This window comes from Melanerpes formicivorus, unplaced genomic scaffold (assembly GCF_026170545.1).
Source record: "Melanerpes formicivorus ecotype bairdi unplaced genomic scaffold, bMelFor1.0.p_v2 SCAF_11, whole genome shotgun sequence".
In the NCBI taxonomy this organism is placed as follows: Eukaryota; Metazoa; Chordata; class Aves; order Piciformes; family Picidae; genus Melanerpes; species Melanerpes formicivorus.
In genome coordinates, this window is record NW_027142363.1 from 17,273,535 (window position 1) to 17,301,337 (window position 27,803).

Here is a 27,803-nt window from a genome sequence, read left to right on the forward strand (position 1 = left end):
CCTGCGGGTGTGGAGCTGGGGCTGCAGCACTGGCGGTGTGCAGTGCTCCGCGGCCACACGCCTCTTCCACAGGACTCAGACGGGTGGTAAAACGGTAGTGGTGCTTGCAGCTCTAGCTGGCCACTTTATTCCCTGTCCGGCAGCGGCTTCCCTTTCCTAGACTCGCCTGTGCAGTCGCAGAGGCACTACCTGCAGAGTTTGCCAGGGGCCAGGAAAAGGGCTCACGTTTCCCCAACAGCTCCCACTCAGCAAGCTGCCTGCGCCAACTCGAGATTGCCCTAACAGGGCCCGACTCCGTCGCTGCAGTTCGCAGCAAGGTAACTAGGCACAAACAGCACCCACGCCGCCCGGGTGCCAAGGCTGAACCGCAGCCTCTTCCGGGCCGCGCTCCTTCCGCCGCCCCGCCGCCCCGCCCCCGCCTCCGGCCCCGGCCCCGCCCCTGGCGGCAAGACCGGAGAGGCTGGCGCCTGCGCACTGCAGGCAGCGGCGTGTGCGGGGCGGGCGGCGGTAGTGGCTGCCATGAGCTTCCTCATCGACTCCAGCATCATGGTCACCTCCCAGGTATCCCGATGCTGCGCGGCGCGGTCCCCCGCCCCACAGGGATGAGACAGGGGGCGGGGGCGAGATGGGTCTCGCCGCGGTCCGGCTCACCCGCCGTCCCTCCAGAAGGGGCCCTTGTCAGGGGCTGGAGGCGGTGCCTGCTCCCGCGCATGCGCCCGCCCCGCCTGCGTGGTGCGGAGGGGCCCGTGGCGGGCTCCGTGGCTGCCGTGGGGTCATGGTGTAATGCTTCTCGCTGTGCTCCCGCCGCTGCCTACCCCGCCCCCCCCTTCCCTCCTCCCCCTTCCCCCCAGGCTTCGCACGCTGATCGGAAGGGGAACGGCTCCGGTCCTGGACTCGGTCATTAGCCGATGCTCAGCAGCAGCAGTGGAATAAAATCTCGACGCTGCGAATTCGGCGGTGTTAAAGCTGCTGGTTTGTCACGTTGTGGCTCCCTGCCCTTCTCTGTCGCCAGAGCTCCTGTTACAGGAGAAGATAAGCTGTGTGCATCTTTGGACTCCTTCCTTACGTGTCACAGTGACCGTTGCTCTCATAGACACGCCAGGTCAGGGTGTAACACCAAAAGATTCGGTGAATGAGGCTGTAGGGAATGCAGCTTTCATAATACTGCATCACTTCCATAAATACAGTTTTTCTCAGTTGGGCAGGCAGGGAAGGCCATCTTGCTATGTATTATTTAGAATCATAGAATCAATAAGGTTGGAAAAGACTTCAGAGATCATCAAGTCCAACCTATCACCCAACACTTCATGACTAACTAAACCATGGCTTCTTACTCTCTTCCTGGTGTTTTTCAACAAGGTTAATCATAGGCAGTTGGGCCACATGACAGTTCTTGGGCCCTTCCAGCTGAAGCTCTGTTCCATTCCCATTCCATTCCATTCCATTCCAACTCATGGTTTGCCCCTGAGGACTACGCTTGTGTACAACTTTGGAAGATTTTTCAGGGTCTGCTTTAAAGAATTAACAGTTACACCTCTACTTTATGTTAAACACCCCGTTTTCCCACCGATTCATCCCTGTGATACAGCATTTCCTTCAGCTTTTACTTTCTGCTGCCATCGAAGTAATCTTTCAATTAGTTTCTGTTTTACACCAACAGAATTCACTTGGAAGCCCTTTAAACCTTACTGTGTCTTCCTGTATTTATCATTATGAAATAGGTTGTGGTCCTAACAGAGTTGAAAGTGCCCTGTTACTTTGTGTGAGGAAATACCTTCTTCATTAGGCTCCTTTGCTGGTAATTTATCTTGTCATAGTATTCTCTTTGACCTTTTGTCTCCTGCTTGGTACTCTGCTCCCTCCTCAGTAAGCATCTAAATGCCCTTTTTTTCCTGTCTGCCCCTTTGGCAGCTGAGGTGGTTGAACTGCTTCTGCCAAAAGGAGGAGATTCTGCTCTGTTTCCTTCCACTTTGCTGGTGCAGTCAAATTCTCTGACTTACATTCACTCCAGTGTTTGGGTAAAGAAGTTTAACTGGATCAGAGGGATCTATCTTAAATTCACTCCAGTGTTGGGTAAAGAAGTTTAACTGGATCAGAGGGATCTATCTGATCAGCTTCCAGCCTGGTGCGAAATTTTTGTCCTGTAGTGAAGAGGGATGAAATGAGGAAATAGAACCTTTCCTCTCTCAACAGCAGTTAATTGTCTTATATAGATTTTCATGCACAGTTCTGTAGTTTTCAGAACAGCTTTTGGCTGTTTCTTGGGGGGCACACTGGTCTCCTGCTTGATACTGCTTTGGGTTTGGCCCCTAACACGCTTTTTCATTGCCAGCCCCTTCAGTGTAGTTGCTTTGATAGTTAACAGTTCACACAGAACAAAACTTCCCCATTATTTGCTTTGGATTCTAAGAGAAAGCCATAGAATTGTTTTGAGTTGGAAGATCCAACTTCTCTAATTGCTTTTCTTTCATTTGTGATGGCAATTTTGCATGTTATCATCTTCAAAAGTATCAATTTAGATATTTAAATTGTGGCGTGTAATTGCTAAATGCTTTCTAGCTTAACATGTCACATAATGTCTTTCTGTGCTTTTACACAACCCCTAACACAATGAAAATCTAATCTTCAGACGTAACTCCCTCTCTTATGATTGTACTTGGCTATCCTCATCTCTTTTCTTTCTCTTTCTTATGTCTTTTTGAAAAGGTTCTTACCTTTTTTCCTTCTTTCCGCTGTTAATTGTGGCATTACATTGTGTAAATGTAATTTGCTTGTCATACTTCTCTAAGTTATGATCTCTAGATAGGAGGCTTATGGAATAGCTTGCATTTTTTTCTGTTTGCTATCAATTACTTTAAAGTCTGAAGTCCTCCTTGGACAGGTTGTGGCAAGTGTTGCCAATCCTATTTTAGTTCTTCTTTCAAGACAAATGTATTTGATCTTACTTGCTCAGCATTCTAGGTATTCCTTGTCTGTATATCACTATAGAGAGCTCCTGAAATGCAAGGCATTATTGGCTTGTACTGCTTTGCCTACCTTGTCCATGTGTCTTTCTGCAACTCCAGATGGTGCTTGGAGACATTCAGTACAGCCTTTTCCTTACCTTAGAGATACTGCTTCAGAGTGGCTGGAGAGCAGCCAGGCAGAAAGGGACCTGGGGTGACTGGTTGACAGTAGGCTGAACATGAGGCAGCAGTGTGCCCAGGTGGCCAAGAAGGCCAATGGCATCCTGGCCTGGATCAGGAAGAGTGTGGCCAGCAGGAGCAGGGAAGTCCTTGTGCCCTGTGCTCAGCACTGGTTAGGCCACACCTTGAGTCCTGTGTCCAGTTCTGGGCTCCTCAGTTTAGGAGAGATGTTGAGTTGCTGGAAAGTGTCCAGAGAAGGGCAACAAAGCTGGGGAGGGGTCTGGAGCACAGCCCTGTGAGGAGAGGCTGAGGGAGCTGGGGTTGCTTAGCCTGGAGAAGAGGAGGCTCAGGGGAGACCTTCTTGCTCTCTCCCAACTCCCTGAAGGGAGGTTGTAGCCAGGAGGGGTTGGTCTCTTCTGCCAGGCACCCAGCATCAGAACAAGAGGATCCAGTCTCAGGCTGTGCCAGGGGAGGTTTAGGCTAGATGTTAGGAAGAAATTCTTCATAGAGAGAATGATTGCCCATTGGAATCACAGAATCACCAAGGTTGGAAGAGACTTCAAAGCTCATCAAGTGCAACCTGTCACCATAGACCTCATGACTAAACCATGGCACCAAGTGCCACGTCCAATCCCCTCTTGATCACCTAAATGGAATGGGCTGCCTGGGGAGGTGGTGGAGTCACCATCCCTGGAGGTGTTTAGAAAGAGCCTGGATGAGGCACTTGGTGCCATGGTTTAGTTGATTAGGTGGTGTTGGATGATAGGTTGGACACGATGATCTCAAAGGTCTCTTCCAACCTGGTTAATTCTATTCTATGCTATGCTATGCTATGCTATGCTATGCTATGCTATGCTATGCTATGCTATGCTATGCTATGCTATGCTATGCTATGCTATGCTATGCTATGCTATGCTATGCTATTCTGACACCTTTCACCCACATTGTGTCAGTGTATAACTGAATTTAGTATAAAGACTGCTCCAGAAAACTCAAATGCACATTTAATCATAAAGAAACAGCAGGTATTTTAATAACATTTACTCATGCCTGTAGTGTGTTTATGATGTGGACATCCAGGTGTTTACTTGGATTCCAGTCCCACCATGTTTCTTGTGAAAACTGTAAGATTAATTTGGTAGATAGAAGAGTGAAACTAGAAACAGCACTGCAGAGGATTCTGTCAGGCTAGGAACTGAGGAATTCTGAGAACTCAGGAATACACAACTGGGCTGTCTTTGGCTGGATCTTCCTTCCTTGTCTGCCACATAGGAATATGTAAAATATTCTCTCCATGGTATACCTTGGCAGCTTGTGGTGGTTTAAGCCTTAACTGGGAGTTAAGAGCTCAAATGGGGGCAAGGCTGAGAATCTCTCCCCGGCTCCCCCCTCCTCCCTCCCAGCAGAGAGGGAAAAATAAAAGGGAAGGAGCAAATCCACCAAACAATAATTAGGAGTTGGCTTGGAAGTAGAGAGGTAAACAGTTTTTCCTTTAAGCAAAATAAAACAAAACAAAATATATATATATCAGTAACAGGTAAGGTTCATAAGGGCAAGGAACAAGGATGGATGGGAGGGGGACAAAGAGGAAGAATACAAAACCAGGCTCTGTCTGAAGAGGCACAGAGGCAGCAGGGAGAAGGATCAGGCCTGACCATGTGGCAGAGGAGCAGGAGGGCAGTCACAGTAGCTCTCATTCAGGAGAGGCAGGAGCCAAAAGGAGCTAATAGCTTCAATGCCCTGCTTTTTATACCCTAGCTGGGCAGGGAGGGGGGAGTGAAACAGACTCAGTTTCCCAGGAGGAAAAAGGCCTGCAGGGAGGGCAAAGCACTCGCAAGCCCTTCCCGCCTGCTTTGTCTTCTGTGTTTTCAGAATGGTGTTAACCCACCACGCAGCATTTAATCTCCTGTGGATTTGGGGTACTCTGGCCCAGCGCTTCTCCATGTGTTTCATCTATGATCAGGAGTGAAGTGGCTTTGTGGTTTGCATGTTGCTGGATACAAATGTGAAGTGCTTCATCTCTTCTGCAGGTGCTGTTCTTTGGATTTGGGTGGCTGTTCTTCATGCGTAAGCTCTTCAAGGATTATGAGGTGAGGAGAGACCTTTCGTTACAGCTCTCTGTCTTAAAAGTTACTCCTGATTATAGAAACATTTTAAAAACAGCATTTGGACTTTTCCCTCACTTTAAGCCCTCTCAGTTTTATTTGTTTCTACAGTTACTTTATTATTGATTTCTTCTTGTGGTTCTGTTTGAGAGACTCCCAGGGTTGTTCCTGGGGCCAGTGAAAGTTTCTACATTGTCTGCTGTTAAATAAAATAAATCATAGAATCAATAAGGTTGGAAAAGACCTCAGAGATCATCAAGTCCAACCTATCACCCAACACCTCATGACTAACTAAACCATGGCTTCAAGTACCGTGTCCGATCCCTTTTTGAACACCTCCAGTGATGGTGACTCCACCACCTCCTTGGGCAGCACATTCCAATGGCCAATCTCTCTTGCTGGGAAGAACTTTCTCCTCACCTCCAGCCTAAACTTCCCCTGGCACAGCTTGAGACTGTGTCCTCTTGTTCTGGTGCTGGTTGCCTGGGAGAAGAGACCAACCCCTCCTGGCTATAACCTCCCTTCAGGGAGTTGTAGAGAGCAAGAAAGTCTCCCCTGAGCCTTCTCTTCTCCAGGCTAAACACCCCCAGCTCCCTTAGTCACTCCTCACAGGGCTGTGCTCCAATCCTCTCCCCAGCCTCGTTACTCTTCTCTGGACACGTTCAAGTGTCTCAATGTCCTTCTTAAATTGAAGGGCCCAGAACTGGACACAGGACTCCAGGTGTGGCCTAACCAGTGGTGAGTACAGGGGCATAATGACTTCTCTGCTCCTGCTGGCCACACTGTTCCTGATACAGGCCAGGATGCCTTTGGCCTTCTTGGCCACCTGGGCACACTCCTGGCTCATGTTCAGCCTACTGTCAACCAGTCACCCCAGGTCCCTTTCTGCCTGGCTGCTCTCAGCCACTCTGACCCCAGCCTGTGGCACTGCATGGGGTTGTTGTGGCCGAAGTGCAGCACCAGGCACTTGGACTTGTTGAATTCCATCATGTTGGACTCTGCCCATCTGTCCAGCCCGTCAAGGTCCCTCTGCAGAGCCCTTCTACCCTCTAACAGATCAACTCCTGCTTCCAACTTGGTGTCGTCTGCAAACTTACTGATGACGGACTCAATCCCCTCCTCCAGATCATCAATAAAGATACTGAACAGGATGGGACATGTACATGTACAGGGCTAGTAAGAAACTGTTTTGCTTAAGTAAGACTATCTTAGGCAGTTGTAAGATTTTTGAGACAAAATCAAATTCAGTGCCTAAACTCAGTGAGATGTGTTTGTTGCAGCTGAACTGTTAGTGAGGATTGGGTGGGATAAGATGGTTGTGTTGGCTTATCCCTAGAGGGGTATGAGAGAATATAGAGTCTAGGTCAGAAGTGGCCTAAGTGTGAGCCAGATTCAGACCTCAAACATTTTCCTGATGTGGATCTTATTTTCAAATCTAAGAGCAAAGAGTTCTGTTAGAAATGATCTATCATTAGTGAAGCTGACATGGATTATTGCCTACTTCATGTGTCTGTTACCTGTGCCCATAGCTGCAGTCAGTGTTACACTGAGCAACTTATGAGTTTGCCCTCTGGTTTCTAGCAGGCTACTGGATTTTCTCTTTTTAAATGAGGGGTAAGGTGCCTTGAAGCAAGTTGCTTGCTATTGTATTTTGTGATTTGTTTTTGTTACCTAAGGGATATCAGGATGCCATGCTAGGAGTGGAAGTGCCTGATGTCTCTAGCTTGTTTTCTCCATTGCAGGTACGACAGTATGTGGTCCAGGTGATCTTCTCTGTGACTTTTGCCTTCTCTTGTACCATGTTTGAACTCATCATATTTGAGATTTTGGGAGTGCTAAACAGCAGGTGAGTCTGGGAGCTCACTCAAGGACTACCCTGCCTTGTGTTATGCAGCATTTTCAGTTTGACTTCTAAAATAATGGGTTAGTGTTGGGTGGTGGAAATTGTGTGAGAAAATAGTGAGCAGCTCGGAAGGTGTTTTAGGAGCACCAGCAGCACCAATTTTCCATGCAGTTGCTATTAATGTGGTCTAGGTCCTTAGGGCAAGGCTTTAGTCTTTGACTTTCTCCATTTGTGAAGTTAAAAGAAACAGTAGCATTGTAAAAAAAGAAACAGGAGTATTTTAAAGCTTCAGATCATGCTGAAGAGCACTTTTCAAATGTTCAGGACTATAGAAACTGAAAGCACTAGTTTTTCTCTAGTGATCAGAGCTATGAATAAGATGTGAAGCTAATTGTGGAGTGAAAACTACTTCTCTAGTAATACAATATTTGTGAATCAAAGGCATGTCCTCCCTTGACATAGGGTGAGGACTTTCGTATAAAGGGAATGTTAAAAAGTGTCTACTTCAGAAGGCTGTAGGAGAGAGAAGACCGAACAGCAGCACATGGAGACTACCTCTCATCGTACTCATACAAGAGGGCAGTCAAAGGGGTTGAAAGGCAAGAAGTACAAAACCAAAAAAGGGTAGAGTTAGTTCTGACTGTATGTTATTAATCTGTAGAGCTTGCAGCCAGAGAGATTGCTGAGGAGAATACTTTCACAAGCTTCAGTGCAAGGGTGGGCATCAATACAGATGAAAATGCTTGCCTCTGAGTGAGCTAGGAAAAAGTGACAAGGAGCCTTGTAATTTCTCCTTCCATGAGGCATGAAGAGGATATGACCCAAAAGTGGGAGCAGGACATGTATTTTTCTGTTGAAACTAAGTGGAAAGTCAGTTCAGCCAAGATGAATCTCACCTGCATTTGCAAATCTCCTTTGGCTAGAGCAGTACTGTGATATGTGTGTGTATGTTAAAATCCTTTCTTTGCAGATGTCTTGCAGATGAGACAACTCATTTCAAGTGAAGCATGTTCAATTATGAACAGTAAATTTTTCATCTTTCCAATTCAAATTCAGCCTTTTTGACTCAGCCACTCAGTACAGAGTTATTTACTGTCTGTCCATACTTTCGATGTACTGTTCAACTAGATGAGCAGTGGATCGAATGTATCATGCTGCAGTTGGTGTTAGCCACTGCAGAAAAGACAGTATTTGATGAAGTAGCCCAGCATGTTTTCCCAGATAGTTGTTAATTTGGAAATGCACATTCTTGAGCTCTGTAACAGACAAACAAACAATCAAAAAGAGCCCCAAAACAAGGAAACAAAAAGCCCTGAAACAATAAGCCCCCAAACAAACAACCCTCCCTCCTCAATGCAAGCAGCAAAGCCAATCCAGAATATTCTACATGCTAGGCCAATATTATCCAGTGCTTGATGTAGTTGAAAGGATTGCATTGACATGCAGTTGTCTTTGAGACATTTGTTGTATTACCATAGCTTGCTAATCAGTGTCTTGACTTTATTTTAGCTCTCGATATTTCCACTGGAAGCTGAACCTGTGTGTCATTTTGCTCATCCTTGTCTTCATGGTACCCTTCTACATTGGGTACTTTGTTGTGAGCAATATCAGATTATGTGAGTACTTGATTTATGACTGTGGGGCTGTGCTCTTCTGAGAAAGAGAGGTGTGTTGGTCACCTCCTGTATCTGCCTCCTTCCTCTGGCTTTGTTCTGACTAGATAACTTCCTGTGCTTTGGCGTGAACCGTTTATTGAGCTGTTAGGAGATACTTTACCTGACCCAAATAAAAGTGACTTTTCTTCCTAGGTTTCAATAAAGTTGAGCACTTCAAAGTGCTGGCTGTAGCTCTGTCAGTTTGTACATGTTTGTATATCTCCTGTGAGGACAGACTGAGGGAGCTGGGGCTGTTACAGTATCACAGTATCAGCAAGGTTGGAAGAGACCTCAAAGCTCATCAAGTGCAACCTGTTACCACAGACCTCATGACTAAACCATGGCACCAAGTGCCACGTCCAATCCCCTCTTGAACCCCTCCAGGGACAGTGACTCCACCACCTCCCTGGGCAGCCCATTCCAATGATGAACATTCAGGTCTGATGTTCAGTCTGGAGAAGAGAAGGCTCTGAGGAGACCTAATTGTGGCCTTCCAGTATCTGAAGGGGGCCTACAGGAAGGCTGGAGAGGGACTTTTTAGGGTGTCAGGTAATGACAGGACTAGGGGGAATGGAACAAAACTAGAAATGGGTAGATTCAGATTGGATGTTAGGGTGGTGAGACGCTGGCACAGGTTGCCCAGGGAGGTGGTAGAAGCCCCATTCCTGGAGGTGTTTAAGGCCAGGCTGGATGCGGCTCTGAGCAAGCTGATCTAGTGTGAGGTGTCCCTGCCCATGGCAGGGGAATTGGAACTAGATGATCCTTGAGGTCCCTTCCAACCCTAACAGTTTTGTGATTCTATGCTTTGATTGCCTGTGGTCAAAGCAGCCTTGGACCAGTGTAACAGTTTTGCAAACTTGAAATAGTTCTGAAGGAAGAATGCCTTTAAAATGCCTTTTTTTCTCCCTCTCCATTAGTGCACAGACAAAAACTGCTCTTTGCATGTGTTCTGTGGCTGACATTCATGTATTTCTTCTGGAAACTGGGGGATCCATTTCCTATCCTCAGCCCAAAACATGGTGAGTTTTGTATTCTCGTTCCTTCTCTCCTGTAAATAGGCTTTGTTGTCTCACTTTAAGCTTGGAATTGCTGCTGTGTCATGTTCTACTATGTTCCTATAGTTGGGACTGTAGAAAATGGTTCTTGTGTCTGCTCTGCTTTGAAATCTGCAATCTTAAGGTTGTCAGACTCACAGGAATGGGTGGATGCATTTGAATAATTTCCCTTGATTTTCTTCCCATACCACAAGAAAACTTCAGACAAGTGAATGAGTGAGTCCTAACTGAACCTAGACTATGTAAGAACACAATGTACTTTTGAGGATGCAATGCTTGATCCCCACAATAAGTTGATCACAATTCTTACTAACACATTGATTTTCTTGTGGAGCCTAGAGCTAATTTATTTAAGAAGAGGATTAATAATGAATCCTTCATCTGCCTTTTTCTCAGTCAGATTTTTGTTTCTTGTGACTGAAATCAGATCAGTTTAGCATAGGTGACAAAACATGGCAGAGTGCCTAAGCATCACAGTCCTACTGGCTGTAGACAGCAATGCATCTGGCAGCATGTGGTAGCTTCAGTACAGCTTTGTGCACTGCCTGAGTCCAGAGGCAGTGCAGTTGCATGATACTAGAAAGTGAATTGGTGAGTCCTGCTGGCCTTCAGAGCTATTTATGTGCAGAATTAGCTTAGGTGTATCAGCATTGTAGCCATGGAAGCAAGAATACTTAACAGTGTGAAGATACTGTGTGCACCTGGGCTAGTTTGGGTCCAACAGAACTTGTTAGCATGTGCTTAACTATTGAATTCTTCATGCACTTAAGTGTGCAGAAGGATTATAACACTGTAGAACCTAACTGGGTCACCTGGGTCTCCTTTGTGACTTAGGTTGTTTAGGAGCAGGGAAGTCATTCTGCCCTGTATTCAGCACAGGTTAGGCCACACCATGAGTCCTGACTCCAGTTCTGGGCTCCTCAGTTTAGGAAAGATGTTGAGTTGCTGGAAGGTGTCCAGAGAAGGGCAACAAAGCTGGGGAGAGGTCTGGAGCACAGCCCTGTGAGGAGAGGCTGAGGGAGCTGGGGTTGCTTAGCCTGGAGAAGAGGGGGCTCAGGGGAGACCTTCTTGCTGTCTCCAACTACCTGAAGGGAGGTTGTAGCCAGGAGGGGTTGGTCTCTTCTGCCAGGCAGCCAGCACCAGAACAAGAGGACACAGTCTCAAGCTGTGCCAGGGGAGGTTTAGGTTGGATGTTAGGAAGAAATTCTTTCCAGCAAGAGAGATTTGCCATTGGAATGTGCTGCCCAGGGAGGTGGTGGAATCACCATCACTGGAGGTGTTCAGGAGGAGACTTGATGGGGCTCTTGGTGCCATGGTTCAGTTGATTAGATGGTGTTGGGTGATAGGTTGGACTTGATGATCTCAAAGGTCTTTTCCAACCTGGTTAATTCTAATCTATTCTAACCCCTGTACCAGAAAATTGGATATAGTTCTCAGTAGGTGAAATTCAGTCAGTGTCACTCAAATTGGAGAATATATCTGCCTGCATAGATAACAATCAGCTTCATCTTGCTGTTCTTTAGGAAGCTACTTTATTGTAACGTGTAAGAGAAAAATCGAAGGATTCCCAGTGCCATGGGGTCTGCTCACCCTTTCACCTCTGATCCTAAAACCTTCTGAAGAGAAAGTGCTTATGTGTGTTTTGTAACTGTGTCATTTGACACTGGAATACAACAGCTAGTGTCAAGTGCAGATCCCATTGCTCAGTGTTTCGTTGCCAAGAAAAATGTGTGCCAGCTTTGAGTTGCAGATGGTGCTTGAGTTGCCAGAACATAATGACCCAATAGGAACTTAGCCATGGGCTTTGCGTAATCCTCTTCTGATCACTGAAAAGGTTCTGTGGAGCTGCATAACAGACTTCCAGAACTGGTAGTGGGATGTTTTCTATTTTTGACTCCTGCTTTATAGAATGACACCTCCCCTTAACAGCTGTACAGTGCCTTCTCCTGTCAGGTGTAGACATAAGATTAGAGCAATAGATTCTGCAGCATTTTTTTGCCTGACGTGCCGCTGGGGTGCTGCTGTCCTGCATATACAAGCAAGGTTTCTGGAGGGCTTTATCACATGGCTGTGGCACAATTCAAACAGGTGGGATCTTGTTAGGGAGGGAGATGTGACAGAGAGCTGTGCTCAGTGAGCCCCTCACACTGCAGTGCATTATTTCTAGTGTCTTTCTTAGTGCGCCTCACTCTGCTCACCTGTGTGTAGGGTGTTGTGCTGCAGTTGGGCATTGTGCTGCTTAGAGGGGCCCTTTCAAGTACCTGTGCTGGCATCCTGTGTTGGAGGGTGCCTTGCTTGGGATGGTGATGGCAGTGTGCTGCAGTTGTGAAATGCACCATCAGTTAAAGGCTCCAGGTCAGGAGTCCTGGCTGGTTTGCAGATTGTTCAATAGACCTGAGGGAGCCTGTACTGGAAGGAAGCTATACTGAACTCAGTTACATCCTAGTATTCCAATGAAAGTCTTATCTTTATCTGAGTTACTAGAACATTTGTTTAGTCTGGCCTGATCAGAAGAGCAGGGTTGCTGTGAGTGCTGTGGGGGAAGCATTGCTTTAACCAGTGGAATGTCATGGCGTTTTGAAGGCATCTCTGTTTTAACTGCTGCTAGCAGCGCGTGGGGCAAAAAGCCAGTGTATTGTAGCACATTCTGTAGCTCTTGCAAATCTCTATGCAGCTGCACATGACTGAGTGTCTCTGTCTCCCTTTGTGAAGTCTTTTTGCCTCGTTTTCATCATTTATTCCACTTCTCTGAAGCATGAAATGTGGCTTGGCGCTTGGCCATCTCAGCTTTGCAATCGTGTAAGCTCCAAATGTGCTGTGTGTGGCAGCTGCTCTGTAACTAGCTCCCTAAAAAGTGAGTGATGTTTAGTAGCACATGGCACTGTATCCTGAGAAGACAGGTTGAGATCTGTGTTTAATGGTGGAGAAGAATAAATGCAAGTTCAGTGCTTGGTGTTGATTACAGCACAGGCTGTATGTTCTTGCAATATTGCATGAATGAATGTTTTAGGGTCTGCCTGGTGCTCAGGTGGAATGCCTTGCTGGTGGTCACCTCAACATTATGTGTTTGCCCACAAGATGAATACTGAACAGCCAGGAGCAGCATAAGCTTCCCCATACTGTGATAACTCCACTGTCCTACAACACAAATTGTGTCTGATCTGGAGGGGAGTCACTTGTAATGACAATTGACAGAGTAGGACTTCCTCTTTATGGTTCAGGCACTTCTGGAACGGTTTGCCAGACTGACTGGTAACTCTATCCTGATTATTGCAGAAGAGGCCTCCTTTCTAGTGTCTGATGGGTGATTTGTCTTCCCACCTCTGCAAACTTCAATCACTAATGTTTTATTAATTTAGAACCAAAATATTTACTGTTGATCTTCTCCAGATTGGTCTTAAGCTTCTTTGTGGCTAGAGTTTTCCATCCCTTTTCTAAGCACGGTTATGCTTTTTCTCAGGGAGGCTTTCTGCCTCTCTTTTTATAGTCCCTCCCTGCACTTCTGGAAGGCTGTCACATGTATAAAGCAGCTCTGTATGTGTGTGATGTGAAGTCACCAAGTACGGAGCAGACTGAAGAGGGCAAGGTTACTGATACTGTGTTTTTTGTCTCTTAGGTATCCTCTCCATAGAACAGCTTATCAGCCGTGTAGGTGTGATTGGGGTGACACTCATGGCTCTGCTGTCAGGATTTGGGGCTGTCAACTGTCCATACACTTACATGTCTTACTTTCTCAGGTAACTGCAGCCTTGAGAAATATTTTGTCCACCTTTGGAGATTCTGCTTTTCCTACAGCATTAATTCATTATTCATTTATCATCATCAGTAAATGTGCAGGTGACACCAAGCTGGGGGCAGGAGTTGATCTGTTAGAGGGTAGGAGAGCTCTGCAGAGGGACCTTGACAGGCTGGACAGATGGGCAGAGTCCAAGGGCAGGAGACTGAATACATCCAAGTGCCAGGTTCTACACATTGGCCACAACAACCCCATGCAATGCTACAGGCTGGGGTCAGAGTGGCTGGAGAGCAGCCAGGCAGAAAGGGACCTGGGGGTACTGCTTCATAGTAAGCTGAACATGAGCCAGCAGTGTGCCCAGGTGGCCAAGAAGGCCAATGGCATCCTCTCCACATCAGGAAGAGTGTGGCCAGCTGGAGCAGGGAAGTCATTGTGCCCTGTACTCAGCACTGGTTAGGCCACACCTTGAATCCTGTGTCCAGTTCTGGGCTCCTCAGGTTAGGAAAGATGTTGAGCTGCTGGAAGGTGTCCAGAGAAGGGCAACAAAGCTGGGGAGGGGTCTGGAGCACAGCCCTGTGAGGAGAGGCTGAGGGAGCTGGGGTTGCTTAGCCTGGAGAAGAGGAGGCTCAGGGGAGACCTTCTTGCTGTCTACAACTCCCTGAATGGAGATTGCAGCCATGTGGGGGTTGGTCTCTTCTCCCAGGCACCCAGCATCAGAACAAGAGGACCCAGTCTCAGGCTGTGCCAGGGGAGGTTTAGCTTGGATGTTAGGAAGAAATTCTTCCCACAAAGAGAGATTGGCCATTGGAATGTGCTGCCCAGGGAGGTGGTGGAGTCACCATCACTGGAGGTGTTTAGGAAGAGACTGGATGTGGCACTTGCTGCCATGGCTTAGTTGATGAGATGGTTGGAGTTGATGATCTCAAAGGTCTTTTCCAATCTGGTTTATTCTATTCTATTCTATTCTATTCTATTCTGTTCTGTTCTGTTCTGTTCCGTTCCGTTCCATTCCGTTCCGCTCTGTTTAAATCTTGCCATGTCTGCATGCTAGGACCATTTCCATTGTTGAAGCACGTTCTCCTTTCACAGGCTTCTGTCTTCTTTGTTTCATGTATACCTGTATGTTTCCTCTGTGATGGAATAGGAGGCCTCATTGAGTGTCATTGTCTTTGCAGGAATGTCACAGATGCAGATATCCTGGCTTTGGAGCGAAGACTCCTTCAAACCATGGACATGATTGTCAGCAAGAAAAAACGGTGAGAAGGCTGCAGTAGCACAACATGATGTATTTAAAGAGTTGTAGCAGTTTGGGATGGGTGCCCCCATGCTGCTGCCACATAAGACACCCCCCCGGTGTCCTGAGGGTCCAGCCCCGTGGGTGGACACAGGAAGCTGTGTATTTCATCCCATAATGTCCTGCTCCCTATAAATCTACCTGCAAAGTTCTACACTTCCTCTGTCTTCCCTCACTGCTCCTATGGAGATGGTCCCTGTCTGGTAATGGAGGGGGAGTCATCTTGAGGCCTCTTGGGTCCTGGCCAGGCCAGGCCTGGAGGAAAAAGGGGAAGGGCAATCTCAGATTTGGCCAGCTGAGATTAGCCTGACAGTGGAGGGGAGGGGAGAAAGAGCCCTGGGGGTTTTGGGTGTACCCTCAGGTGGGGAAAGGGAAGTGTTGGGATGCTTCTGGGTATGCTTTGGGATCTCCTTTTGTCACTGTGCTTGTGGTTCTCTGTAAAATATTCACTGCTTTTCCATTTCAACTTTCCACCACTTCTGCATTCCGTTTGTCTGAGTCTCATTTTTCCTGCCCGTGGTGGGAGGGAAGGAAGGATTGACCTTTCAACCCACCACAAGGATTGTGAGTTAGTGTGGTATAAGGTGGTTCTTGAAATTACCAGAAGTTATTAGTCCTGTCAGGGCTCTGTGTTCCAGTGAAACAAGTGACTGAGTTGGGTTGAGCTGTGTTTCATTCTGTCCTGATACACCACTTTGTTTTTCTCCCAGTCGTGCTCTGAATAGTAGCCTTTCCTACTGTAGTGGCATGGATTGGAATTCCAAGGCAAGTTGTAGCCTTCTGATGGCAGCTTGACTAGTGTGCAATATCAATGATGATCCAGTGACCCTTATGCCACCACTGCTCTTACTGGTGGCTTTGGTACAGAAACTGCTTCATACATATTGAGTGCTCTCCCACTGTGTGAATCTGGTGTTGTGTGGTTAAAGCTGAAGCAGGCTAGCGAGCTGGTGTGGGCACAGCTCATGGCACTTCTTGCAAATGGCAAGGTTTACACTACTTAGGTTTTGCAGAATTGTAAAATACAAAATCACAGAATATTAGGGGCTGGAAGGGGCCTCAAAAGATCATCTAGTCCAACCTCCCTGAGTAGCAGGATCACCTATACCAGATCAAACAGGAACGCGTCCAGGCGGGTTTTGAATATCTCCAGAGCGGGAGACTCCACAACCTCACTGGGCAGCTTGTTCCAATTTTTCCTCCATGTTTCCATGGAACTTCCTATGCCTCAGCTTCCACCCATTGCCCCTTGTCCTTTCATTGGACATCACTGAGAAGAGTCCAGTTCCACCCTGGCACTCATCCTTAATGTATTTATAAACATTAATGAGGTCACCCTTCAGTCTCCTCCAAGCTAAAGAGTCCCAGCTCCCTCAGTTTCTCCTCATAAGGAAGTTGTTCCACTCTCTTAATCATTTTTGTGACTCTGTGCTGGACTCTTTCAAGGAGTTCCCTGTCCTTGAATTATTGCTAATGTAGATGTAATGTAGTGCACAAGCCTGCAGAACTCTGCTTTTGCTGGTTTTTCTTCTTGCATGCACCTCAAGTGAAAAAGCTACTCTTGGAAGCAATGTGATTTCATTTACACTGCAAAGATTTGTGTCTGCTGTTCCAAATTGCAAATTATATGCCTTACTAGTTGTGCAGAATAAATACAATTACCATAGTCACTTCAAAGGTTTGACTGGCTGACACTGAGTTCTCACAACAGTTCCCCCAGACTTTGCTTTTGGTGCATTAATGCTTTAAGGGAACCTTTTAATGTCTGCTGTGGGCTTTTAGGTAAGTTAAACCTTGCTGAATTAGTCACCAGCATGTGTATCTGATGATCACTATTAGCATATGGAAAGTGTAGCTGAAGCATAACTATTTTTCTCCTTTGGAAAATGTTAAGTGGTGAACAAGTGTTAACTCAGTATTTGGAGTCATCTCTGGGATGGTAAGTAGTGAGAGAATTTAATTACTCAGGTTTAATTGGTTTAACTGACTTAGGAGCATGCTAAAATGGTGGCTCTGAAGTTAAAAGATACTGTGTAGTGCTGCCTCTGCCTCTGTGCTCTTTTGTACAGCCTTTTTGGACCTCTGGTCCAGTGAGAGTAATGTGGGGTAGAAGTTAGAAATGATGTCTGGGACTTGTTAACTGACTAGCACTTTCTTGCCTTCATATGCTCAGGAAATCTGAATGGAGCAGCAACTTTCTAACTACTATGAGGAGCCATGTAAAGTGTGCTAATTGCTTGGGAATTAGACTGAAGTGTATTTATGTTTTCATTAAAAAAAATCAACTGTCAAAACCCCACCCAAAACTAGGTGGTCTCAAAAATGTGTAAGAAACAGCAGACACTCAAGTTCTGTAGATTTTGTTCCCTTTTGGCTTTGACAGGAACCAGGGGGGTTGCATAATTAGCATATTTCCTCATATAAAGCAGAGCTTTGGAAGTCAGATTTGTATCAGCCCAAATGCAGTCCAAATGATTTGGCACAATAAGTGGGAATGGCAGTATTTTACAGTGTAGGGTAAATCCCATAGGTTGATAAATTGTCACTCACTTGCTGTCTGTCTTGCAGGACTACTGATAACTCTGATGTGATCAATGCTGGCAGGGGTTATATCACATAAAGCACTTTTTGTGTTCTTTGCTGAACTTGACATTGCTTCTTACACTGACACTTCCTCGTACTAGCTCCTTTGTCAGTAGGAGGCAGTTGTTGGAAGTTGTTTTTCTTTATGCCTTTTGCACAGGAATAATTGTTCTTTCTTTCCTGAGTGTAATCAAGTAAAGCCTTAGGCAAACTCGCCTCTAGAGTTGGCAGGTTCTTTATTCTCCTCCTTGCAGGTATGATGTAAGTAGGCCTCAGGGTTGAAGTGCCCAGATTCTGTGATGCCATTACTTCATTTTGCTTCGTGTTAGAATGAAATCAGCCTATCTGATATAGATGTAGCATGTATCCACACAGACAAAGTGTGTGGGTTTTGCCTGTGAATTCTTCCTATGAGGTCTCCAGAACTCCTGACTACTGTGTGAGTACAGAGATCCCATTCACCTCTCAAAAGAAAAGATTCACCTTTGTAGACCTAAAGCCTTGCACTTCATCTTGACACAGCTGCACTTCAGCTACAAGACTGTGGATCATTTGGGATGGGCCCTCTGAATCGTGTGCTGGGAAGAAAGCAAGGATTAAAAGTGCAGTTCTTGGGTTTGGTGACTGTCAATGATGAATTGAATTGGTCTGGGATGTGTTACTTGCCGCCTGTGGCTGTATGTGCTTTCATGTGTGTTGTGTGAGGTGCCCCAAGGGGCTTTTGCTGGATGTGAAGGGTAGCAATACTACTGGCTGCAACTACAAAAAAGGGCCTGAACGCTGTGGAGCTGTGGTTTGCCTTGACAATGCTATGAATAGTTTTCAGTTTAGGAGTGTATATCTTGCCCACAAATTTCAATGGGCAGACATGTGAGGGAGTGAGGCCAGAAGCCAGCACTGCTCATGGGAATTACGCTGTGGTACACATGGGAGCGTGAGGGACAATATGCAGCTGCTGCTGTAGTGTTGGAATGAGGTTTAGGAATCATGTTCACATTGCCTGAAGCGTCCAGTCATTCACTCCAGTAATGGATTTATGTGTTTGTGCTTCATAACAGCTTGTCATGCAGCCCAGTAGCGAGTGACAGCATATCAAAGAGTGCTGCTGCAAACCGTCCAGCATTCACAGTTGTGGGGAGAAGGTGGATGTGCAGGGACAAGTATTCAAAGAGGAGAGAGGACCACGAGGCATCCTCTCATTCCTGAACTTGGCCAGCAAACTGCTGGCCAAGCTGTCAGCCCATGGCTTGGACGGGAGCACACTGCGATGGGTTAGGAACTGGCTGGAGGGCCGAGCCCAGAGAGTGGTGGTGAATGGTGCCACATCCAGCTGGCAACCAGTCACTAGTGGTGTGCCCCAAGGATCAGTGCTGGGCCCTGTGCTCTTTAACATCTTTATTGATGATCTGGATGAGGGCATTGAGTCCATCATCAGTAAATTTGCTGACGACACCAAGCTGGGGGCAAGAGTTGATCTGCTGGAGGGTAGAGAGGCTCTGCAGAGAGACCTGGACAGGCTGGACAGATGGGCAGAATCCAACGGCATGAGATTTAACACATCCAAATGCCGGGTTCTGCACATTGGCCACAACAACCCCATGCAGTGCTACAGGCTGGGGTCAGAGTGGCTAGAGAGCAGCCAGGCAGAGAGGGATCTGGGGGTGCTGGTTGATGGTAGGCTTAACATGAGCCTGCAGTGTGCCCAGGCAGCCAAGAGGGCCAATGGCATCCTGGCCTGCATCAAGAACAGTGTGGCCAGCAGGAGCAGGGAGGTCATTCTGCCCCTGTACACTGCACTGGTTAGGCCACACCTCGAGTACTGTGTCCAGTTCTGGGCCCCTCAGTTTAGGAAGGATGTTGACTTGCTGGAATGAGTCCAGAGAAGAGCAACAAAGTTGGTGAGGGGTTTGGAACACAAGCCCTATGAGGAGAGGCTGAGGGAGCTGGGGCTGCTTAGCCTGGAGAAGAGGAGACTTAGGGGTGACCTTATCACTCTCTACAACTACCTGAAGGGAGGTTGTAGACAGGCTGATGATGGTCTCTTCTCCCAGGCACCCAGTACCAGAACAAGAGGACACAGTCTCAAGCTGCGCCAGGGGAGGTTCAGGTTGGATGTTAGGAAGAAGTTCTATACAGAAAGAGTGATTGCGCTATGGAATGGGTTGCCCGGGGAGGTGGTGGAGTCGCCGTCATTGAAGGTGTTCAGAAGGAGACTTGATGGGGTGCTTGGTGCCATGGGTTAGCTGTTTGGGTGGGTTGGATTGGTTGATGGGTTGGACACGATGATCTTGAAGGTCTCTTCCAACCTGGTTTGGTTTATTCTAATAAAGGTTTATTCTAATAAATCAGGACCAACAAAAAAAAAAAAAAAAAAAAAAAAAAAAACCTTCATATAGCACTGTCATGTGTTTAGGGAAAAGAAAGCAGCTAATTAAATGACTGAGAAAGCAATTTGAATTTGTCTTTTAAATTTAGTTTAAATACCTATAAAGATTCAGGCAGAATCCTGAATGGAAGTCGTGGGAAGTGTCTCACTGAATCTTGGTTGATTAGATCTGGGCTCTACTCCAGAGCTAATCAAGATAACGTTACGAAGCAAGATAGGTACTTACAGAATCATAGAATCAGTCAGTGTTGGAAGGGACCACAAGGATCACCTAGTTCTAACCCCCCTGCCATGGGCAGGGACACCCCGCACTAGATCAGGCTGGCCAGAGCCTCATCCAGCCTGGGCTTAAACACCTCCAGGGATGGGGCCTCAGCCACCTCCCTGGACAACCCATTCCAGGGCTTCACCACTCTCATGGGGAAGAACTTCCTCCTCACATCCAGCCTGAATCTCCCCACCTCCAGCTTCATTCCATTCCCCCTAGTCCTATCACTATCACTTAGGGAACAAAAAAAAAAAATTGAACAGAGCATCTGTTTGAAATGAGTTCAGTTTAACATCATCTTCTAAGGAAGTGGGTTTTGGTGGGGTTTTGTGGTGGTTTTTTGGTTGGGTGGTTGGTTTGGTTTGTGTAGATTTTTAAAATGAAAATGCTTTCTTGCTAAGGACTTGTGTTTTCTGTTCTTTCAGGATAGCAGTGGCTCATAGGACAATGTTCCAGAGAGGAGAAGTGCATAACAAACCCACTGGCTTCTGGGGAATGATAAAAAGTGTTACAACATCTGTTTCAGGCAGTGAAAGTATCCTTCATCTGCATGCTGGCACCTACCTCAGGAGATGGCTCCAGCTTTCTTGTTTTGAAAGGAAGGGTGTTAGTTGGGCCAGCTACAAAGCATTTGTGATGCAATACGCTTCAACAGTCTGAGCAAACAACTTTATGTTTCCTGGGAAGTTTGTTCTGTAGCACTCTACTGTCTGACCTTCTGCCCAGAACTAGGACACATATTTTCACTGTGACACAGCATGCTACTGCTTTCCCTTTTAAATCTGCAGTTGCTTCACCATGGTTGAGATGTACAGCAGATTGCAGGACAGATGTGCACACTTATGGTGTCACATTGCAGATGTCTACCCTGTCACATCACTGATGTGGGAGGCAGCTTTCTGTTCTGATGGATCCAGTGCTCATGTGATTGATCTGCATGCTTATTTTTTTCTTGTAACTTGAAATATGGTCTTCCAGGGTGGAGAACCAAGTGATGAGGGATTGGACATGGCACTTGAAGCCACCGTTAGTCATGAGGTGTTGGGTGATAGGTTGGACTTGATGATCTCTGAGGTCTTTTCCAACCTTATTGATTCTATGGTTCTATGATATGATTCTATGAACTTGAGCAAAACAATGGAGTTAGCTAAAGTGCTGAAACAATTTACCTAGCCAACAGCTGACTTTCAGACTATGTTGGAAAGCCATGAGTAAAAGAAGGGCAGGAAGCAACTTGTTGACCAGATGAATTGTTTTCATGATATACTGGTGCTATAGCAGTGTGACCAAAAGGTGGATAGGAAAAGGTGAACAGAAGTTATTCTGCCCATTTGAAAGGGGTCAGAGGAATCTGTTGGGAATCACAAGGATATGTATTTCTCTGACTTGCAGTTCCTTACCAGCAATTTCTGCCAGACTACCTCAAGTGTGCAGTTTGCATATTTAAGGCTGAGGATGTTTCTTCCTCTCCTTTCCCACTAGATGTTAAATTCAGTATTTGGCTGTTTGACAAGACTCTTCATAATAATCACTCATCACTTGGAGCCAGTTACTCAGCAGTTTTGTTTATGAGGATGGTGTGAGAGTGACGTATTGTGAGATGCATTCCTGTGACAAGGGAGACTGATCAAAGTGGACCAGCAGTCTTCAAGAGCTGTGGTTCTATTCTGTGATGTGTTCTCCAGGCAGTGGAATAAAGAGCTTCCTGCATGACTGCCTAAACACTGTGGACTGCCTACCTTCTTAAAATGGAGTAGTGTGCAATTGAGATTTCTTTGGGTGGAAGAGAAGAGAAGAGAGAAGAGAGAAGAGAGAGAAGAGTGGAATAGAATTAACCAGGTTGCAAAAGACCTTCGAGATGATCCAGTCCAACCTATCACCCAACACCATCTAAGCAACTAAACCATGGCACAAAGTGCCTCATCCAGTCTCCTCTTAAACACCTCTGGTGATGGTGACTCCACCACCTCCCTGGGCAGCACATCCCAATGGCCAATCTCTCTTTCTGTGAAGAACTTCTTCCTAACATCCAGCCTAGTAACTGGCTCCAAGTGATGAGTGATTATTATGAAGAGTCTTGTCAAACAGCCAAATAATGAATTTAACAGCTAGTGGGAAAGGAGAGGAAAAAACCTCCCCTGGTGCAGCTTGAGACTGTCCTCTTGTTCTGGTGCTGGTTGCCTGGGAGAAGAGACCAACCCCCTCCTGGCTACAACCTCCCTTCAGGGAGTTGTAGAGAGCAGCAAGGTCTCCCCTGAGGCTCCTCTTCTCCAGGCTAAGCAACCCCAGCTCCCTCAGCCAAGGAGTATTACGATTGAATAAAAAAATATTATCTGGATCAAAAAAGTGGTCAAACCATTAGATGTGGCAATTGGGTAGGGAATGGTTTGGTTTTAATTATGAATGGGTGACATATTCTAGCCTTGACTGTGCTGGCTTGCCAGATCTGTCCCTTATCCAGCAAGAAGTGGATGCCCTAGAAGAGCTGAGTCGGCAGCTTTTTCTGGAAACTGCTGACTTGCATGCAACAAAGGTACATGGCGAAGTAACCAGCCCAGATGGGTGCTGAGAGGCCAGGGTAATTTGAGAGAGATTTTTATCTTGCAAGAAATTGAAGAAATGTTCAACAGGTAAAAGGTGAAATGTTTTAATGCCATGGAATGAGGAGATCCTTAATTTGTGGTCTATTTTCCTCCCAGCTCAGGTGCATGCTGGAGTATGCCCCATGTCTCTAAAGCCATTCAGAAGCTTTTGAATTTTAACTTCTGAGTTAGGAAACATTTTAATTAAGAGATGTAGAAGGATAAGTTTGTGTTTGCTACTGTTAGTGCTCCATGAGCATTCTATGCTGTGGGGGGTGGTGGAAGCGATACATTATTTTTATATGTTCTGTTCCCTCCTCCCTGCTTTTGTATTTCCAGGAGAGAATAGAGTACTCCAAAACTTTCCAGGGAAAATACTTCAATTTTTTGGGTTATTTTTTCTCCATTTATTGTGTCTGGAAAATCTTCATGGTATGTAAGTGTTTAAATGCATTTTATGTGTACACATGTGAATGTCACACCCTGCATAGATTAGGCTATGCGTGCAGTTCATCAGGTAGTTACATAGAATAAACCAGGTTGGAAGAGACCTTCAAGATCATCGCGTCCAACCCATCAACCAATCCAACCCCCCCAAACAGCTAACCCATGGCACCAAGCACCCCATCAAGTCTTCTCCTGAACATCTCCAATGATAACGACTCCACCACCTCCCCGGGCAGCCCATTCCAATGGGCAATCACTCTCTCTGTATAGAACTTCTTCCTAACATCCAACCTAAACCTTCCCTGGCGCAGCCTGAGACTGTGTCCTCTTGTTCTGGTGCTGGCTGCCTGGGAGAAGAGACCAGCATTCTCCTGTCTACAACCTTCCTTCAGGTAGTTGTAGAGAGTAGTAAGATCACCCCTGAGTCTCCTCTTCTCCAGGCTAAGCAATCCCAGGTACCTTAAAATCCTGAAAGAAACTGACCTTTCATGGAAATAAAGCTCTGGATTGACCTTTTGGTGTAGAGCATTAGACAAGCAATTCCTAAATGGGTGTGTTTTACACCTTCTTAGACAACCTGACCACCCCCTGTCCCCTTCCTTGGTGTGATACAGAGTAAGGGTCACACATGTCTTAGGTGTAACAGTCAGGCATGCTTTTTTTCCTGGTGTTAATGCAAATCCATCTCTCTCTTGCAGGCAACCATCAACATCGTATTTGACCGTGTGGGGAAGACTGACCCAGTCACAAGAGGAATTGAGATCACTGTAAATTATCTGGGAATCCAGTTTGATGTGAGACACTAATTCTTACAGCCTTTGCAGCAATTCCTGTCTCATCTAAATAAGATCATGCTGTTGATAGGGAGGGAGTGGTGGAGCCCTCTTTCTGAGCCTGTGAATTGTCTTTGACTTCTGAGCTGTTGAGGAAGAAGGGAAAATACACTATGAACTTTGCTTTCTCTCTGGTTTTCTGTTGGGCTGGCATTGTGGTCTTGCCAGAGACGTAGTGATTTGCTTTGTTTTAAGCAAATGGAAATGCAATAATCAACTTGCATAGCTTAATACATTTTAACTACAGAGTAAATATGTTTCTTTGTGCACAGAGGTGTTCTTTTGAAATGTATCCCTGTGAAACCAGGGTTCTTTGTGATTGATGTAAGCTAAATCTGTTGTTCTCATGTGTTTGAACAATTGCTGATATATTTGAGAAGGTGTCTGTTATATAAACCTGCCTACAATGGATATCTGTGCAATCAGGAAAAACAAAGATCCTGGAGACATGGCAGCTAATGTGGTGCAAGTGAGGTTAGCTTTATGATTTTGCTTCTCAGCTATTTCAATGTGACTGTTCAAATTGGAGCTTCATTGAAATACCAGGATAGCTTGTCCATCCAGGGGATTACTTAAAGTATCTATAAATTAATAACCAATTCTGCAGTAGCTGTGCTGATTGATTTCCTTGCCCTCTTTCCCCCCTACAGCAGACAAAAGCAGGATGTGGTACTAAGGGACATGGCTTAGCACCAGACTTGGTAGTTCGATAATGGTTGGACTTGATGGTCTTCAAGGTCTTTTCCATCAAAAACATTTCTGTGACTCTGTGATTTAACTGGGGTTTTCTTTTTAATACAGGTGAAATTCTGGTCTCAGCACATTTCCTTTATTCTTGTTGGAATAATCATTGTTACCTCTATCAGAGGATTGTTAATCACACTTACAAAGGTAAGAGCCAGAACTCTTATGTGGTTCTGGACTAGGATAACTGTTCTCAAATCTTTAATTTTAGGTGGGACAGATACTGTCTGAACCTTCAATATACATATTTATTTGAAATACCTGACTATAAGCAATTACAGAGGGAGGAAGGGAGGAAAAACACCTTCCACAGTTATCTTTTCTCCACTTGATCTCTGTTGTTATTGATGTTGGGAAGAGATGTAGGTGTTGAGTGCAGTGTTACATGTAAGCAAGAGTTCAGAATGGTGCTGTAGCAAGGACTTACTAGTAAGCTGATGAGATGTGACTAAAGGAATTTAGATTGCTTTCTTTGAGCTACTGGTAGAACTGGAAAGGCAGTACTGTGTCCAGTTCTGGGCCCCTCAGTTTAGGAAAGATGTTGAGTTGCTGGAAGGTGTCCAGAGAAGGGCAAGAAAGCTGGGGAGGGGTCTGGAGCACAGCCCTGTGAGGAGAGGCTGAGGGAGCTGGGGTTGCTTAGCCTGGAGAAGAGGAGGCTCAGGGGAGACCTTCTTGCTGTCTCCAACTCCCTGAAGGGAGGTTGTAGCCAGGTGGGGCTTAGTCTCTTCTGCCAGGCAGCCAGCACCAGAACAAGAGGACACAGTCTCAGGCTGCACCAGGGGAGGTTTAGGTTGGATGTTAGGAAGAAGTTCTTCCCAGCAAGAGAGATTGGCCATTGGAATGTGCTGCCCAGGGAGGTGGTGGAGTCACCATCACTGAAGGTGTGTAGGAAGAGACTGGATGAGGCACTTGGTGCCATGGTTTAGTTGATTAGATGGTGTTGGGTGATAGGTTGGACTTGATCATCTTGAAGTTCTTTTCCAACCTGGTTAATTCTAATCTATTCTAACTCTAGTCTATTAACTCAAGAGACATGTGACTCACTGTCTTGCCCTTGCTTCTGGTACCTAACCTTAAAATTCAGTATATGTTGATACATATGACTTTTACCTCATGGTACCACTGGCTTGGGGAGATTCACATTTAAGACTGAAACTGCAGGTTTCTGAAAGTGGAGCACAAGCACTTCTCCAGAAAGTATGCTTTTAGTTTTTATTTTTAATGGAAAACTACTGAATGGTATGTCCCTTGCATGTTGTCCCTAAGGCACATCAGGCTTACCTGACTGTTTTCCCCCCTTTCTTTTTCTAGTTTTTCTATGCCATTTCCAGCAGCAAATCCTCCAACGTCATCGTTCTGCTTTTAGCACAGATAATGGTGAGTATGTAGGACTGTGGGCATGGGTGCTCTTGGATGTATGCATGTGTACACACAGTAAAATCTTTGTATGCTGACCCCTGTTAGCCACACAACCAGCTGTGAAATCACAGAGTCACAGTATGGGTGACGGAGATTGGATACGGCTGACCAATATGATTGAGTATTGTTCCTTTATTGTTCCAGTGTTGCAGGCCTATGGCGCAGGCCTGTAGTGCAGGTATAGCACAGTAAAGTAAAGGGTAGAAGAAGAGGAGACAGGAAAGGCAGAAGTGCGTAGCAAGGCAACTGCTACAACTTATATAAACTCAGAGAGCCTCGTTGGCATAGCTCCATTGGTTCCCTATGAGTGACCACACATTGCACTATTACAGATTATTGGTCCAACTACTAACGACACTCAAGGTTTATTGATGCAGGTGCATGTCCTGTTGTCCCAAGATAACTGTCCATGTTTATAACTACCAGTGCCTTGTTTTAGTTACATGCTGCAGGCACAGCACTGTTTTGCTACACTGCTAGCTGGCTCTGCATTTATGCTGAGCATGGCCTACCACCATGTCAGGCTCTAGGCCTGCACTGCCAGATTGCTCACACTGCTCGTCGCTGGCATTGCCACATCACAGTATCAAAAAGGTGGGAAGAGACCTCAAAGATCATCAAGTCCAACCTGTCACCACAGACCCCTTGAACACCTCCAAGGATGGTGACTCCACCACCTCCCTGGGCAGCACATTCCAAAGAGCAATCACTCTCTCAGTGAAGAACTTTCTCCTCACCTCTAGCCTAAACTTCCCCTGGCGCAGCTTGAGACTGTGTCCTCTTGTTCTGGTGCTGGTTGCCTGGGAGAAGAGACCAACCCCCACCTAGCCGCAACCTACCTTCAGGGAGTTGGAGACAGCAAGAAGGTCTCCCCTGAGCCTCCTCTTCTCCAGCCTAAACAATCCCAGCTCCCTCAGCTTCTCCTCACAGGGCTGTGCTCAAGGCCTCTCCCCAGCTTTGTTGCCCTTCTCTGGACATGTTCAAGTGTCTCAATGTCCTTGTTAAACTGTAAGTAAATAATACTTACTTTCTCTTCTGTGATTGACAGGGGATGTACTTTGTGTCGTCAGTGCTCCTGATCCGCATGAGTATGCCTCCGGAGTATCGCATCATTATTACAGAAGTGCTGGGAGAGCTCCAGTTCAACTTTTACCATCGCTGGTTTGATGTGATATTCCTAGTCAGTGCCCTGTCCAGTATCCTCTTTCTCTATTTAGCACACAAACAAGCCCCAGAGAAACATATGGCCCTCTGAGTGAGGAGAGTAGGGGAGGACACTACTGCAGTCGCACACTGCTCTGTGTCCTTTCAACTGCTGAACTGCTGTGGACTGCAAAACTTGAAAGGGGCCAGGACTGTTCAGTGTGTTCCAGGAGTGTAACTGCCTCTTTGAACTTCTGCAAGTGTCATCATCAAGCTCTGTGGCTCATTTTGTTATGGTTCAAGCCACAGCTTGAAGGAAAAAGGGATGCATGCATTGAATGTGAGATAGTTCATTGACAAGGAAGAGAGCACTGCTTGGTACACCAGTATCTAGGGGCACTGGAACTTGCATAGTAGGCTGTCTGAGGTAAGACCTCCTACTTTTAGAAGGACATCTTCACAGAAGACACCAAGGAAATGTGATTTTTCTTTTGAAAATCAACTTGTTACTGGAATTCAGAGAGTGGCAATTCTGGAGTGGAATGTTCGAGTCTGTGGAATTAAATCGGCTTTTGTAATATCTCA

General features: G+C 46.1%; 1 protein-coding gene across 1 annotated transcript; it reads left to right on the forward strand.

Moving 5' to 3' along the window:
• The first annotated feature begins 467 nt into the window (after nt 1-467).
• On the forward strand, nt 468-27,803 carry GPR89B (G protein-coupled receptor 89B). The gene is made up of 14 exons (XM_068144710.1): nt 468-561; nt 5,156-5,215; nt 6,973-7,076; nt 8,583-8,689; nt 9,646-9,747; nt 13,400-13,520; nt 14,695-14,775; nt 20,476-20,585; nt 22,495-22,583; nt 22,972-23,064; nt 23,778-23,873; nt 24,714-24,803; nt 25,968-26,033; nt 27,124-27,803. Exons 1-14 carry the CDS (start codon nt 520-522, stop codon nt 27,328-27,330), a joined length of 1,368 nt encoding a protein of 455 aa, XP_068000811.1. The 5' UTR covers nt 468-519; the 3' UTR covers nt 27,331-27,803.

Bases quoted from the DNA above. Each gene is read 5' to 3' on its own strand.
- GPR89B (XM_068144710.1), top strand. From the start codon at position 520: ATGAGCTTCCTCATCGACTCCAGCATCATGGTCACCTCCCAG. The intron at 13,521-14,694 runs GTAACTGCAGCC...TTGTCTTTGCAG, and splicing joins TACATGTCTTACTTTCTCAG to GAATGTCACAGATGCAGATA. The intron at 26,034-27,123 runs GTGAGTATGTAG...TGTGATTGACAG, and splicing joins TGCTTTTAGCACAGATAATG to GGGATGTACTTTGTGTCGTC.